Consider the following 16,649-nt stretch of genomic DNA (forward strand, 5'->3'; position numbering starts at 1 on the left):
GAGAAGTTAGGATGATTCCTTTAAGAGATATGGTATATTCATATTTTCTGTGTTTTATGTCAGTCTTGGTGAGTCAGTCATGCAGGTCCATTTTATCCAAGCTTTGCTTTTTATTTGTAAATAATTACAGACTCATAGAAACCTTAGTGTCCTGTACACCCTTTTCCTACCTTCTCCCATGGGAAGATCATATAGATTAAAATTATTGTATTATATCAAAACCAGGACTAGGTCTTGTTGGCCTAGGCCCTATTGTGTTTTCATCTTAATCCATATGCAACAAAATGAAATTAAACCCCTGTCTCTCACCATGCACAAAACTCAACTCAAAATGGATCAAGGACTTAGGAATACAATCAGAGACCTTGAATCTAATAGAAGAAAAAATAGGCCCTAATCTCCATCATGTGGGATTAGGCCCCAACTTCCTTCATAAGTCTCTTGTGGCACAAGAATTAAAATCAAGAATCAATAAATGGAATGGACTCAAACTAAAAAGTTTCTTTTCAGCAAAAGAAATAATCTGTGAGGTAAATAGAGAGCCTACATCTTTGGAGCAAATCTTTACCCAACACATATCAGATAGAGCACTAATCTCTAGGGTATATAAAGAACTCAAAAAGGTAGACACCAAAAAAACCACAAATAACCCAATCAACAAATGGGCCAAGGACCTGAAGAGACACTTCTCAAAAGATGATGTACAATCAATCAACAAATATATGAAAAAAAATGTTCATTAACAGTTAGAAAAAATGTTCACTAGCAATTAGAAAAATACAAATCAAAACCACTCTAAGATTTCATCTCACTCCAGTCCAAATGGCAGCTATTATGCATATAAACGACAATGAGTGTTGGTGAGGTGGTGGGAAAAAAGGCACACTCATACACTGCTGGTGGGACTGCAAATTACTGCAGCCAATATGGAAAGCAGTATGGAGATTTCTTGGAAAATTGGGAATGGAACCACCATTTGACCCAGCTATCCCTCTCCTTGGTCTATACCCAAAGGACATAAAAACAACATACTACAGGGACACAGCCACATCAATGTTTATAGCAGCACAATTCACAATAGCTAAACTGTGGAGCCAACCTAGGTGCCCTTCAATAGATGAATGGATAAAACAACTGTGACATATATACATAATGGAATATTACTCAGCAATAAAAGAGAATAGAATCATGGCATTTGCAAGTAAATGGATGGAGTTAGAGAAGATAATGCTAAGTGAAGTTAGCCAATCCCCAAAAAACAAATGCCGAATGTTTTCTTTGCTATAAGGAGGCTGATTCATAGTGGGATAGGGAGCAGGAGCATGGGATGAATAGATGAACTCTAGATAGGGCAGAGGGGTGGGAGGGGAAGGGAGGGGGCATGGGGTTATTAATGATGGTGGAACGTGATGATCATTATTATTCAAAGTACAGGTATGAAGACACGAATTGGTGTGAATATACTGTGTATACAACCAGAGATATGAAAAATTGTGCTCTATATCTGTAATAAGAATTGTAATGCATTCTGCTGTCATATATAAATAAAAAATAAGCAAAAATTTTAAAAAAAACATGCTCGTGTGTGTGTGTGTGTGTGTGTGTGTGTGTAATTATAAATAGTTTTAACTTTTCTATAGATTCGGTAACCACTAGCACAATCCAGATACAAAACATCTGTCCTGCTGTCCTTTACATTTATACCCCTTGCCCTTTCTCTGTCTCCTGACAATCACTGATCTTTTCTGTCTTCATAGTTTTTTTTTTCATTTTGACAGTGTCATATAAATGAAATCATACAGGTGTAACCTTTTGATTTTTGCCTTTTTTCAATAAGTGTAATGCCATTGAGATCAATTTGGGTTGTTGGATGTATCAAGAATTTATTCCTTTTCATTACTGAGTGGGATTTCATTGTACAGGTGTACTGGAGTTCATTTATCCAGTCAACCTCTGAGAGACATTTAGTTTATTTACAATTCTATGCTATTATGAATAAAATCTATAGGGATATTTACATACAAGTGTGTGAACGTAAGTTTTCATTTCTCTGGGATAAATATCTAAGAGGGTGATTCTTTGGATGTGTGTTAAGTATGAATTTAGTTTTATAAGACAGTGCCAAACTTTTTTCCAGAATCACTTTACCTTTTTATCTTTACATCAACAATGTATGAGACAGTTTTTTCACAATAGATCACTTCTTACATTCTTTTAGCCATTATAGTAGATATGCAGTGATTACTCATTATAGCTTTAATTTGCATTGAATTTGAAAATCTATTCATGATTTCATTTATTATTGTATTCTCTCTTTTGTGAAGCATCTCTCCAAGCGTTTTACCTATTTTCTAATTGCATTGTTAGTTTTCATATGGTTGAGTATAAAGGATTCTTTCTATATTGAGGATGAAAATTTTTTATCAGATATGTGATTTGCAAATATTTTTATGTTTTATAAAATGTTTGTCCTTTCATCACTTTATGAAGGTATTTTATAGTACAAAAGTTTTTAATTTTGATGAAATTCAGTTTACCAATTCTTCATTTTATGGTTCATGTCTTTGGTGTCCTAACTCTAAAATCACAAATATTTTTCTCCCAATTTTCTTTCTAAAAATACTATGTTTATATTTTATATTTAGACACATGAACATTTTGTTAGTTCAATTGTGTGGGGAGTGTGAGATTTAGTCATAGGTTCATTTTTTTTTTCCTTTTTGCCTGTGATTATCCAATTGTTCTAAAACCAAATGTTAAATTGTTTACAATTAATTGTTTATAATTTTATCACATTAGGTGATATATTTGTGTAGACGTATTTCTGGGTCTTTTATTTCATTCCATTGATATGTATGTCTACTATTCTTCAATATAACACTTTCTCACTGTGCTAAATAATAGTTCTTAACAATAGAGTATTTTTTCTCATTTTATTCTTTTATCTTTATTTTGATTGAGCAGATATGAGAATGATGAAATTTAAACTACTAGTGGAGACAAGCCTAGTAGCAAATTTTTACTCCAAAAAAAATCCTCAAAAGGCTTAGGGATTGGTGGTATCAACTTCAACAGGGAATGGGTATGTAGGAACAACTACAGTATACCTCTATTGCATGACACTAGGCAATTGTCCACTTCACTAGAAAAAGTCTGTCATTAATTCTCAGGACTAGGAGTAATAGAGGTCATTGAAGGAAGAAAAATTAATTTCAAAAGAAGGAAACGTAGCCAAACCTACCTATAAATTTTGAATGTTGAGTCTTCCCACCTCTCATTGCCTATGCGGCTTCTAGAATTCTGATAGGTAAGCCTGTATTACCCAGACATGTAAAGGTAAAGAAGAATCTTGTTCTTGTCTAATTGCTGCTTTAGGTTTTGTTTTTGTGCCAAAATTCTGTCTTTCAGTTTAAGTTGACTCAACCCATGTAATCAGAGTTGATGCATAAGAAATTGGGCCTGGGTAGTTTTCAAAATAAATTCCTTTGATTCATAGTAAGTCAGAAGATAAATATAATTTTTCTTTTCAATGTGGATAAAATCAACTGTTTTCTCTTAGGAAAGACCTGGTTAAACTTAACAATTTATTTATTTGCTACTCTACATCAATAAAAAACACTAATATTCATATAGAAGAAAAACAAGAGATAATGAATGAGACATTGAAAGAAACAAAGTCATCAAAAGAAGAAATGGCTGCTTTGTCAAAAACCGTGAGTTTTTCATATTTAAAAATAAAAATAGTGATTTGGTTTTGAGTGATGAGAAGTCAATTTTCTCTGTCAATAACTCAATAGCATGTAGCCAGTTTTCTGCTCATGTTAATTTTCTATTGTTGCATAAAAAAATTACTCCAACTCTAGTAGCTTAAAATCATCACTGTTTATTCTCTTGATATTTCTTTGTCTGAAGTCTGGGCATAGTATGGCTCAACAGGTTCCTCTGCTCCAGGTCTGGCAAGACTGAAATCAAGGTGCCAGCACCCCTGCATTTTTTTCTGGAGATCCTGGAATGAATCTGCTTTGGGGCTGAGGTTCTTGTTTCCTTTGTGGCTGGTTGAGATCTCCTCTAAAACCAGCAATGGTGTGTTGAGTCCTTCTCCTGCTTGGAACCACACTGAACTCCCAGTATGATGGCATCTGTCTTGAAGAGGAAACTTTCTTCTGTCATATCTCATTCACTGTAGTAAAAGTAAATAGTAAAATAATTAAATGAAATAATAGTATAGTAAAAGGAAATAATATACAATTCCTGTCTATGTGCATTCCTACCTAGAAATAAAAGACCCCTTGACACTTTGTATTATAATACAAGACTCCTTAGTTGCATCTTATTATGATTTACTAACCCAAAGTTATCAATGGAGTCGGGCATATTTTAATAGTTTTTGATGATTATTTGCATTCCTTTTCCATAAAAAACTTGCTCATGGTTTTCCTCCATAGATTGAGTGACTTTTTATATTTTCTCTGAATTTTAAGAATTTATTGAATACGATGGATACTAGACATTTTAAATTACATATGTTAAAAATTTCTTTAGTTAATATTCTTTCATTTCTTTATGATAAATTCTGATAAAGGGGAGTTTAATTTTAATGTGTTATAAGTTGTAAATGCCTTACTTTTGAACTTTGTACTTTCATAAAACTTTTAAAGAAATTTCCCCACCCCAAGTTTATAAAAATATCTTCTAGTATTTTATTATGAATGCATTTGAATTCTACTTTTTATTCTGCTTTTCGGTGAAGCTATAGTTGAGTGGTCAAAACTAAGTGATTTACCCTCTTATTCTATCTTTTGTTGACAAGTAAAGAAGTGATAAATTATTTCTAGAATTTTTGAAATGCATATTTCACTTGCCAGATGTGAAACATAAAATTAGTATGTGGATATAATTATGATGTGAAGTGAGGTTCCAATTATTTTTTTTCTAATGTAGAAAACAAATTTTAATAATCTATGGTGTGTTTTTCTTTATATTTTAATGCTCAGATGTCTCTCTCACAGAGACATTTTTTTTAACTTTTTACATTATTCATTCTATTTGATCATCTTTGCCTCAACAGTCTATGTCTACATCACTAAACTTCTGTAATGAATTTTATCATAATGAATTGTCCAATCTTGTATTTCTTAATGAGTTCTATGACATTCTTGACTCTTGCTCTTCCATTTAAATTTCAGCATTATCTTGTTTATTTCCTTCAGAAAATTTGTTGGAATTTTGATTTAACTGCATTCATCTATGGATTATTTGGTGGGCGGGGGGGATGAAATTATTATATTAAGTATTCCTAAATGCACTCATAATCTATCTCTTCGTTTATTTATGTAGTTTTTCTAAGTTGCACCTTAACCAATTTTCTTATAACTTATGAGCATGCAAACTCTTTGCAAAGTCAGCCTGTGATTAGTCTTAGATAAATTAAATCTTCCGTCAAATTTTAGCTATTTTAAAATTAATTTTAATATAATTATGGCGTGTTCACAAATGTGGTCTATATAACCCAAATTCTTTAAATTTATTAATAAAGGTTTATTTTATATCCTCATATATGGAAACTTGATATAAATATTTCATTAGGAGAAAACACTTTTTCTAATTTGGGGACATTCTTCTATGTGGGCTCATTTTGCCAGCTAAACTAATTGTGCTATTTAAATCTTATGTTTCCTATTTACTTTCTTATTGATGTATCAGTTACTCTGAGAGCTATTTAGAATATTTCAGTAAGACACTGGGTTTCTCTATAAATGTTTTCAGTTCATTTTTTTTTTCGTGTAATTTGAATCCATGGTTTTTGATAAAATTAAGTTGAGGATGTTTGGAATTGAGCCTTTTCTCCCCCATTTGTGTATCTATGTATGTGTGTGATGCTGAGGATCTAACCTAGGTGTTGCATAATTTAGGCAAACACTCTACCACTGAGTTGAATTCTCATCCCCCTGAGCTTATTTTTTTAAAAAATGCTTTTCTATTTATAAATTTGAAGTTATAAATTACTAGAATATTTGGAATACATATTTCACTTACCAGATATGAATCATAATCAACACCTTTAACTACTTCCTGGACAGTTTCAAGGATTGTATGATCCTTTCTGACATATATTTCATTTTCTACCATTTCATGTGTATTTAATTTGTTAATTAATTTATTAAGAGAGCTTACTATTACTTTACACAATAAATCCTTTTTCATATTTTTTTTTCCCAGATGAACATGTTCTTTACTCTTTTCTAACTCCTTATGCTTATTGGGCCTTTCTAGTTGGCCTTATTTTTTTCTACTATTTAATTATAACTTTTATTAACTTTTTGTAAGAGAAAGTCTAGATTTGAGATGCTCAAAATTTTTTATCATTCATTTTTGTTTAAAAAAGTCTTTTCTTTGTTCTCATTCATGCAATGTAGGGAATATGCGCGAGTAATAAGAGAATAGCTGGTACCTCTGAATAGGTAATGGAGGAGAACCTAGTAATAGACAAGACTGAAAACACCAAACTTAAAAAGAAAAAAATACTAAAGTGAAAAACACTGAACCAAAGTACTATAGGAGATGAGATGGGATCAGAGTTGCAAGAAACTGATTTTGGAACAGATACTATTACGAATCTTTCTGCAATTTGCCCTACCTTTCTCTCCAGCCTCTCTCTTGCTATTCCTTTCCCTCTAACTCTATATTCTTACCATCTGGGACAACTTGAAGACCCCATAATGCACAACATGCTTTTTTTTTCTTCCAGTTTTTCACAAACACTCTTCCCTCTGATTGTAACATTTTTCTTTGTTATCCTCTCATTCGGGCCACTGTCTGGCTGAGGCCTCTTGGTTTAACTTAGAAAGCAGAAAATCCTTGCGGCAACCCTCTCTTCACTTTCTTTTGTCTGCTTTGAACTCTAATTGCACTCTGTTTACCCCAATATTCACACTTACAGCATCCTATTGAAAACAATGATTTGCTTGGTTAAGGACAAGAGATACATTGTAATTTTTGTTTAATTTCTGGGTAATTTGCATGGTGCCTATAAACAATAAATGCTGGTTAAGGAAGAGAATATTTAATAAATGGAAGAAAAGGAAGAAAGAAGGAAGGGAGAAAAGAAGGATAAATTTGGGTCAGGTAAAGGGGGACCTGCACCTTGTGATCCTGGAAATATCTTCGTGAGGAGGAATGTAGAACAGGGACGTTCACGTAAATTTTGATGAATTTTGCGTATAGCTTTCCAAAATTCCTTCTGAGGCATTACTGTAAGCACCAGGGAAGTATAATACAGTCAATACAAGTTTTAAAAATATTATATAATGTTATTAAGTATTTATAAACTCAGTTTTATAACCATGCTTAAATTTGTCATCTATGCAAATATCCCCATCAGCAAAATATTTTCAAAAGGGAAAAATTTATTTATTTACTAAACCTACAGTCCTTTTTTTTTTTTTTAATTTCATTGATCATCTCTAAAATGGCAAGTCTAGTCCTCCTTAATTTGGTGTCAGAACAGTGTTATTTCTGATGAGAAATTGTGAGTGTATTCATAAAGTTACTAACATGTTTCAATTATAGAAATCATTTGGGAGCTATCATACCTTCTAGGGAAGATGAGAACATGATGAAATTTAGATATATTAATTTTTTCTGCACTTTGCTCATTATAAAAGCCTTTAAGCTACATTGTCAAAGAGCACATGTTAAACACTCAATTAAACGCAATGATGTGCATTATTGCCATGCATTATTTTTTGGTATGCAATTGAAACTTCTGGTTCGAGAGAAAAATAAGATTTGTGCTGCCTAATTGCACATATAATTCAACTGATTTTTTAAATTTTCAAGGCATATTTTGCTTCCAATTTAGAGTCTTAACCTCATGAATATAGAGTTTTTTCTAATTTGTGTTATGCTTATATCTATGAAAACATATTTTCCCCTTTTCATGTCTACAAACAGTAGCTTTGGCAACCCATACAACATCTTAAAATTGGTTAAGTATTTTAAAGTAATGTCAAAATTAAATTCATTTTAAATGTAAAAGTATAGGCTTTTCTATATATATCTTTGTTTCTTTCTAGTAATTTTCCCCGCAGTTCAGAAGTTTTTCAGAAAATAATTATTACCTGAAACTCTTAGCTTTTTTTTTTTTTTTTTGACTTATAAACAACAGAAATTTATTGCTTATAGTTCTGGAGGCTGGGAATCCAAGATCAAGGAGCCAGCAGTTTTCATGTCTGATGAGAGCTCTTGCTCATAGATGGCACGCTCTTGCTGTGGCAGAGAAAGGGAAAATCAGCTCCCTTGGACCTCTTTCTTTTTTTTTTTTTAATTTTTATTATTGGTTGTTCAAAACATTACATAGTTCTTGACATATCATATTTCATACATTTGATTCAAGTGGGTTATGAACTCCCATTTTTACCCCGTAAAACTCTTAGCTTTTTGTGGTACAAAAAATATCCATCTACAATTTATTTTCTCATTTAATAAAATAATAAAAATGTCTTTAAAGATTTAAAAATACTTATGATTTTCATGTCATTGAACAAAATGACATAGACACACAAATTTATTTTTCATAATTTAATTTGCAGATAAAGGTGATAATTTATCTACAAAGTAGATAAGTAGATAAGTAGACTCCTTTTGTATAGAAACTTGCATTTTCATAATTTTTGAATAATGTTTTTGTTACTAGAAAGCTGTTTTTTTATGACTATCCTAATACTGCAAATCGTTCACCCAACAGTGCCTTTTATTTCATTTTTTTCCTCAATATCTTTTAAATTAAACAATTTTCTTCTCAAAATATAGATGAAACATAATTATTATTAATAATTTACTAAATAGGAAACCTGCTTAGTTAGGCTGTGCGATTTTCTCACAAACACAAAGCTAGTAAGTGGTAGAGCCAAATGCTAACCTCGTATTTTGGACTACAAAAATATTATTTTTATACAGTATTCATATGTAATGTATGGATAAAATGTGATGACATATGTAAAAGTACATAGGACTAATTTTTATCATGGGATTTTGATCCCATTTTATGTTTATTTTATTATGTAACATATGTGTAGATGATATTAAATGAGATCTATGAAATTTGCTTTAATATTCTTTTTTCAAAATTTTATTTTTTCTTTTTAGTTATACATGACAGCAGAATCTATTCTGATTTATTTATACAAACATGGAATATATCTTATTATAGTTAGGATCCCACTACTGTGGATGTATATGGCATATTCTCTTAAAGAAGGACTTAGTGTTTTCTAAATGCTGATTTCATATATGTGCTCTGTACCATATTAAAGATTATTAATATACCAAGTTTTTAAAAGCTGTTTATTAGGAATTAATGTTGACTTATAGAAAAGACTTTGTGGGCATCTGTGAAGATGATTTTGTGAGTTTTTCATTTGACCTATTGCAATGATGTATTATGTTAATATTAAAACATTTTTAAATTCATTGGATGAACTCTGCTTGGTTATGGTTTATTGTTCTTTTAATTTACTGCTGAGTTTGATTTGGAAGTATTTTAAGATTTTGCATCCATATTCATAAGTGAGTCTGTATTTCAGTATTCTTAATTTGTGCTATATTTGATAGATTTTCTTATAAGGATTTTGTTAGCTTTATAAAATGAACTTTGAAGCTATCTTCATTTCCTATTACCCAGAGAATTAATACATATTTAGTAACTTTCTCCTTGAAAATCGGATAGAACGTTTTGGTGAAAATACAGCTCTGGTGCATTTTTTTGTTTTTGTTTGAATTATTATTTTCTTTTTCATGTTTCACTTTCATCACGGTTGTGGTTTCAGGCTGTATATTTCTTCTTGAAGCTATCTTGTAATATTTTAATAGCACAGGAAATAATCTATGGGGTTACATTTTTAAAAAAATATATTACCATAGTATGATATAGAAGCTCTGGTACTTTTGCTGCTGTATTCACTTCCTAATTGTCCAAATATATTTATTTTTACTTTTTACATTAGATTTTCAAGTTATTAAATTGAAATTTTTTAAAGAGCTGGCTTTTAGATTTACTAGTTCTATAGTTTTCTGAACTATGTTAGTGTGTGCTTTTATGGTTATAATTTTCTTCGTATTTTTTTAGGCTTATTATGTTTCTTTTTATGGTACAATTTTGGGGTTGAAGTCTTAATATATATGTGTGCATATGTGTACGTGGGAGTGTGTGTTCTCTGCCTAAGAGCTGTCATTGTAATTGTTGTCATACTCAGTGTCCCTTTGAAAGAAACTTTTTTGTTCACAACCTCCAATGTCTTTCCTTACAGTCTTACTTAAGATCATTCCAGTCAGGCCTCCCCACCATACTCTACTGCAATTGCGGTTAGGATAGTGTGTTTTCTTCCTTATAGCACTCATGAAATCTTATGGATTCATTGCACATTGCACAAACTGTGATCTAAAATTATTTTAAGGCATGTTTTGAATGGCACAAATAATATTCATTACTTGAAGTTGAGTCTATACTCAAAAGAGGGGAAAGTATTGGTCTATTATCTCATTATTTAGATATAATTGCTGTTAATATTTTGTTGTATATAATTGCAGGCCTCATAGTATATTTTTAAAAATTATACATTATCATAGGTCTACAAAAATTGATGGCATGTTTCTCATTATACTATGTAAAAAATTTATGTCAATGTCATCTTACAGTTTTAAATGTAATTTTAATGGTTAGAGAGTTTCTTAGATTCTTGTTATTGGATGTTTATGTTTTCAGTTTCAATTATTACTCACTTTCACAAAATAATATTTTGATGAAAAAATAATGAAGGTTGAATTATGATATAATGCCAGAAACACAGGTAATCCTACGCCTTATCCTTCTCCAAAGACTTAAATGATTTACTAGCATTTTCACATTTTTCAAAATTCTTAAAACTTTAACTGTGCCTTTTCTCAATTTCTGAGGTGACAGTTTGATTCATGGAATGTATTGCCCTTCATAGTTTTCATCCTGTACAGTTATAAGAAACTTGTACTGGGGCCATGGTTGTAGCTCAGTGGTAGAGCACCTGCCTAGCATGCGGTTCGATCCTCAACACCACATAAAAGTAAATAAACAAAATAAAGGTGTTGTATTCATTTACAACTAAAAAATATAAATAAATTTTTTTTAAAAAAGAAACTTGTACTATTATCTGTGGAACATATGGAAACTGGTTTAAAATACAAGAGCAGAGTTTGTATTGTGTCTACTCTTTACCCCTAATTCTATAAATTTAGATGTCATTGGTACTACTATTGTTTCTTTGAATCTAAATGACATTGTTGAATCAAAAATTTTTGAATTAAAAATTCAACATTAAACATAACCAAAACCATAAAATGACTTTTGATGATAATATCGTTTAAATTTAAAGGATATAATTTGATTTTATTTACTTAGGATTTCATCTCATTTATGCAGGATTTCATTTCTTTTCAAACAAATTTGTCTTAAGCAAACATGATCTGTATTATAAAAGAGATAGATTTTGGAAATTTTATAATTATTTGAATGAAATAGCTTATTTCTATGAATAGTAATAAATAGCACACATTTAAAATCACAGTTATTTTCTAAGCATTTGGTGCCATATTATTAACTCTTAGATAATTCTATCCATTATGATCTTGAAAATGTTATGTTTCTATGTTGTTCAGTAGATATCTTGTATTCTACTGTGTTTTTAGAGGTAATTCTTATTTATTCATTTATTATATACTATAAATTGGTAATATTCTTTAAAGGATAAATATGTTACAAGATTGTAAATTTGATCATTTTCTAGTTGATGTGTTTGTTTTGTATATTACAGGAAAGAGCCTATATTCTGCCCATCAATTCTAAAATTTTAGTTATTATAATTTATAAATATTATTCAATTAATTTTAATTGAAGTTCTTTTTAGAGGGGTGAAAGTCACAATTACCTTGGACTAGAAGGCCTCAGGAAATCCAAGGGTGTTGCATTAAAGCACCTTGTTGTAGCTGAAAACAGGGGAGAGATTTTCTACAGAGATTAGTGGATCTGGCTTCAGACTAGAAGTGATCACATATTTATATTTCAATCCTTGAGAGTGCATTTCTTATTTGTTTATTTAATTTTAAAAGATCTACATATAAAGAAGTTGTGTCCCAAGAGAGATTATACCCAGAGCTTCATCTACACCTGACTCAGATGAAGAGATTTTGGACATTAGCCACAAGAATGTTTGAATGAAAGTTTGGTTTTCGGGTTGAGATATGTGCACCCTCTCAGTGGACATGAATGTATTTTGCGTGTGAGAGCAAAGTGGATCATGGGGTCCACAGGCAAACAGTAGTAGGCAGAATTTGGGCTCCTATGACATTTGCCATTGGTGTCATGCTTCTAAACATACTGGATTACATGACCATAGGGATTTTGCACACTTAAGTGAATTTAATAATCAGTGTCATTATATTGGGAAATTGTAATGGTAATTGTATGAGCCATCTAAAAGCAGAATTTTCTTTTGGTTGAGAACAGAAGTCAGAAATGTGGCAGAGGGCAGGGTCAGAGAGTTCCAAAGCATGAAGAGCATTCAGCCAGCCATTGTCGACTTGAATGTAGGGAAGTCAACGTAGAAACTTAAAAGAAAATGAAAATTAGGAATATTTAAAAAAGATTTTCTTATATAGCTTGGCATATTTTTGAGAAGTTTATTTCTAAATAATTATTTTGTGGAACTGCAATTGTGAGTATCTCTTTCATTATTTCTTTTAAATGGCTATGTTTGTGTAAATGAAATCAGTAATGGTAATTACCATTATATGAGTATACTGATTCTTAAAATTATTTATGTTCATTTTATCTTTTTTTTTCCTTAGATTTTCTAGGGATGCTACCATAGAGACATTATTAGTCTTTCATTAATTTTTATGCCTTTAATTGTTATCTATTATCTAATTACTTTGGTTAATACTTCCAGTACAATATTAAATAGCAGTAGAAATAATTGGTATCCTTGCAAATGCCCTGCTCTTAATGGAATTGCTGCTGTTTTGTTTGATTTTGTTTTTCCCCTTAACTAGAAAGCTGGCTTTAAAATTCAATATTTATTTTATTATACTTGTCGGCTTAATTTATTGAGTGGTTTTCCACATTGGGAGTAGAGATTGAGTATTGTGAAGCGTCTTTTCTACATCAAGGGAGATACCCTTGTCATATTTTCTCTTAGTATCTATACAAGCAATGAAATGTTTTAATGGATTTCTTAATTTGGATCTTGAATTGCTGGAATAAATGTCATCTGGCCATGTAGTCCCCCATCCTCTCTTAAACACATTCCAAATTACTTTTTTGCCTCATCATTCAATCAAAATGTCTCTGATTTAGGTCAACAATAATTTCCATATTGCTAAGTCTAATCACTCTTCCTTTGGTCTTAATTAACTTGCACATAGCACCTAACCAAGTTTATTATATCCTTATTTGGGAAACTTTTCTTTTTTAATTTTCAGAACACACACTCTTCTTGCTTCTTCCTACACTTGTGGAAGCTTGTTCTCAGTTTCCTCCACTGATTTCTCTATCTCCACAATCTCCAAACATCTGAGAACTCCAGTGCTGTCTTTTATAATAAGCTTTATACATCTAACTGCCAATTTTTTTATTAGGCTTTCTAGTTATACATAGTAGTTAGGTTCATCCTGACAAGCTCATAAAGGCATACAAATAAATTTCAGTTCAAAATTCCCCCTTTTGCTTTCCTCTTTTCCCTCCTATTTCCCCTCCCCTCTCTCCTTCTCTTTCCTTTACTAGTCTTCCTTTTCCTAGCTTATTAATTAGTATTTGATTGGTTCTTTATGTTATCTTCCTTTCCCCTTTTCTTTTACTCATTGCTTCTGCATATGAGAGAAGATATATATGACCTTTGAGTTTCTGAGTGTAGCTAATTTTACTTAGCATGGTATCCTCCATTCCCATCAATTTAGCAGCAAATGCCATAATTTCATTCTTTTTAATGGCTGAGTAGAACTTCATTGTGTGTGTGTGTGTGTGTGACCAATTTTTTAATCCATTCATCTATTGACTGGCATCTGGGTTGATGCCATAATTTAGCTATTGTGAATTGTGCTGCTATAAATATTGATGTGGCTGTGTTGCTGTAGTATGCCTATTTTAGATCTTAGGAAAATACCAAGGAGTGGGTCATATGGTGGTTCCATCTCTAGTGTTTTTGAGGAGTCTCCATTCTGCTTTCCAGAGTGATTATATTAACCTGTAGTCCCACCAACAATTAACAAGTGTACCTTTTTCACCACAACCTTGCCAGCATTTATTGTTGTTCTTATTCCCAACTCTTACTTTCTACTTAAATATCTAGTGGTTACCTCCAGCTTGAAATTGAACTTCATATATCTCACCTTTCCATAAGCTGCAGTTGTTTCCTATTTCAGTTTATGACAATTCAATTCTTTCAGCTTTTCAGGCCAAGATATTTAAAATATGTGTTGAAATCATGTATTCATTTATTTTGCAAATTGCTGGGCACAAAAAATGCATATGTTCAAGTTTGGTAGATAATGACAAAAAGCTTTCTTAACACCTTTTTCTACTCCCATCATCCTGTATAGGAGTTCCAGTTTCAGATCAATACCATTATCTAAGATTATCTTTTTATTTATTTGTAAACCTTTTAAAAAGTTCTTCCCACTGTGGCTTTAAATTTGCATTTTCAGATGACTAATGGGCTTGAACATTCTTAAAGCAGTTATTTAAAATGTTATATAAAAACCTATCATGGAGAGGTTGGACTTCAATCCCTCCTTTTTTTCTAGGTGGGACCTCCATGTCACATCTTTTTAGCATTCTAGTGATTGATCTGAAAATAAATAGATAGGGGTTAACTTGAAATGTTAATAATTTAATGGAGAGATTTAGAGGTTAAAGTGTTGAAAATATATGTAAAGGGCTTCAAATTCATTTAGAAATGCAGTATCATAATTTTAATAATTTGAAGTATTTATGATACTTCTGTGTTCACATGTTATTTTCCAATTAACATGCAAATATTAAGAATATACTATTATGCAAGCACTGCTCTGGGAATTCCTCAATTTACTAAATAATTTATAAATGTGTGTGTGTGTGTGTGTGTGTTCTTTCTCAGTGATAGAGTTGTGCATAACACTATTTTTCTGACACAGATGTTTTCATTCACAACGATTAGTAGTAATTTCCATTCTCTGACTGGTTCACCTGATTGACAACAATGAGATTGTGAGGACTAAGTGTTGCCTTTCTAAATTTAAAATAATTTCCTCTTAAATTTTAAATAACACATTTACTAAGGCCAAAAATATAAAACAAAAAATATTTAACTATAAATTTTCTCTCTCTCTCTTTCTCTCCATTTTGGATTCCCCATGAAGTACCAATGTTACCAGAACAGTATATCATTTTACATCCATTTTTCTATGCTTCTATAAATATATGTATGCTAGGATGTATATGTGTGTGTGTGTGTGTGTATACACACACACAGAAAATAAATCACATATGAGTTTTTCTTCTATTTGGTTTTCACAAAAACAAAAAATTTGACCTACATATATATCTAGTAAACTTGCTCTTCTATTTAAAAATACATTGTAGGACTGAATAAAGAGAATTAGATATTAAACCTAACACATTTTTTTTAATATCGAACACATGCTACATACTAGGTATGTGCCATAACATCAGTCAAGGTGTAGTGCAGAAAAGAGAAATCCCTTTGTTTTAGGCTGAAGGGGATTTAGAGATTTCAACAAGTTTGCAAAGCTAGCAAGAGAGCTCTCATCTAGACTTCCAGGAATGTTTCCCATATTGGCAAACATGTAAGCAATGGCTTCTGAAGTGGTCTCTTGACCTTTTAGCTCAAGGCTGCCTGTGTTGAGTCCATCTCTGCTGCAAACAGAAGGAAGATGAAGATTGCTGTCATGTTCTGATTTTTTCTTTCTATGGGATAGATTCTTAAAAGTTGGACTGATAGGTTAGAACTAACTATAGTTTTCAAAATAGATAGGACTGAAATATTTTTTAAAATATTTGTGTTATGTGTGTGTGTGTTTGTGGGTATTAGAAATAATACTGATTTTTTTTCATTTTTTTTCCAGCACTGGTAGTATTTTCAAATTATATCAACCTAATGATTGGGTTAACAAATACTACATTAATTTTCATTTTCCTGACTCATAGTGAATATTTTTCCTTTTTAGTAGCCATTCATATTTCTTCAATTTTTAATTGCAAAGATTACTATTCATAATTTACCATATAATGTTAGATATTCCAGTGATTAATGTTTTCAAAGTTGTGTGTGTGTTATTATTTATATTAGGAAATGAATTAGTACATAATATAGTGATTCTGTAGATTTTATGGCTGAGGGCAGGGCTAAACTAATAGCACTTATTCCAAAGTTGCAGATTGCAAGAATTACACATGCAGTGGTTAAGGTGTGCTCATAACTTCATTTAGGGAGCCTTCCACAAACATTTATCAGAGGCGTGGTGGTACATATCATTACTTTTGACCCTCAGGCACTGGAGTTTTCATGGTTAATTTTTATTCTTTCCACTGGAAAACACATTGGAAGCCCTCTTCTAGATATTGA

The 16,649-nt window shown here is 31.3% G+C and overlaps 1 protein-coding gene across 1 annotated transcript in view; it reads left to right on the top strand.

Annotated features, from left to right (window-relative positions):
* Ccdc178 (coiled-coil domain containing 178) overlaps window positions 1–16,649 on the top strand; it is a 345,498-nt gene that overhangs the window by 44,168 nt on the left and 284,681 nt on the right. The window contains exon 8 of the mRNA XM_015482201.2: window positions 3,560–3,713. Coding sequence (XP_015337687.1) covers window positions 3,560–3,713 — 154 coding nt within the window. The remainder of the gene's footprint in view (window positions 1–3,559; window positions 3,714–16,649) is intronic.

The sequence above is a fragment of the Marmota marmota genome, unplaced genomic scaffold (genome assembly GCF_001458135.2).
Source record: "Marmota marmota marmota unplaced genomic scaffold, marMar, whole genome shotgun sequence".
Taxonomy (NCBI): Eukaryota; Metazoa; Chordata; class Mammalia; order Rodentia; family Sciuridae; genus Marmota; species Marmota marmota.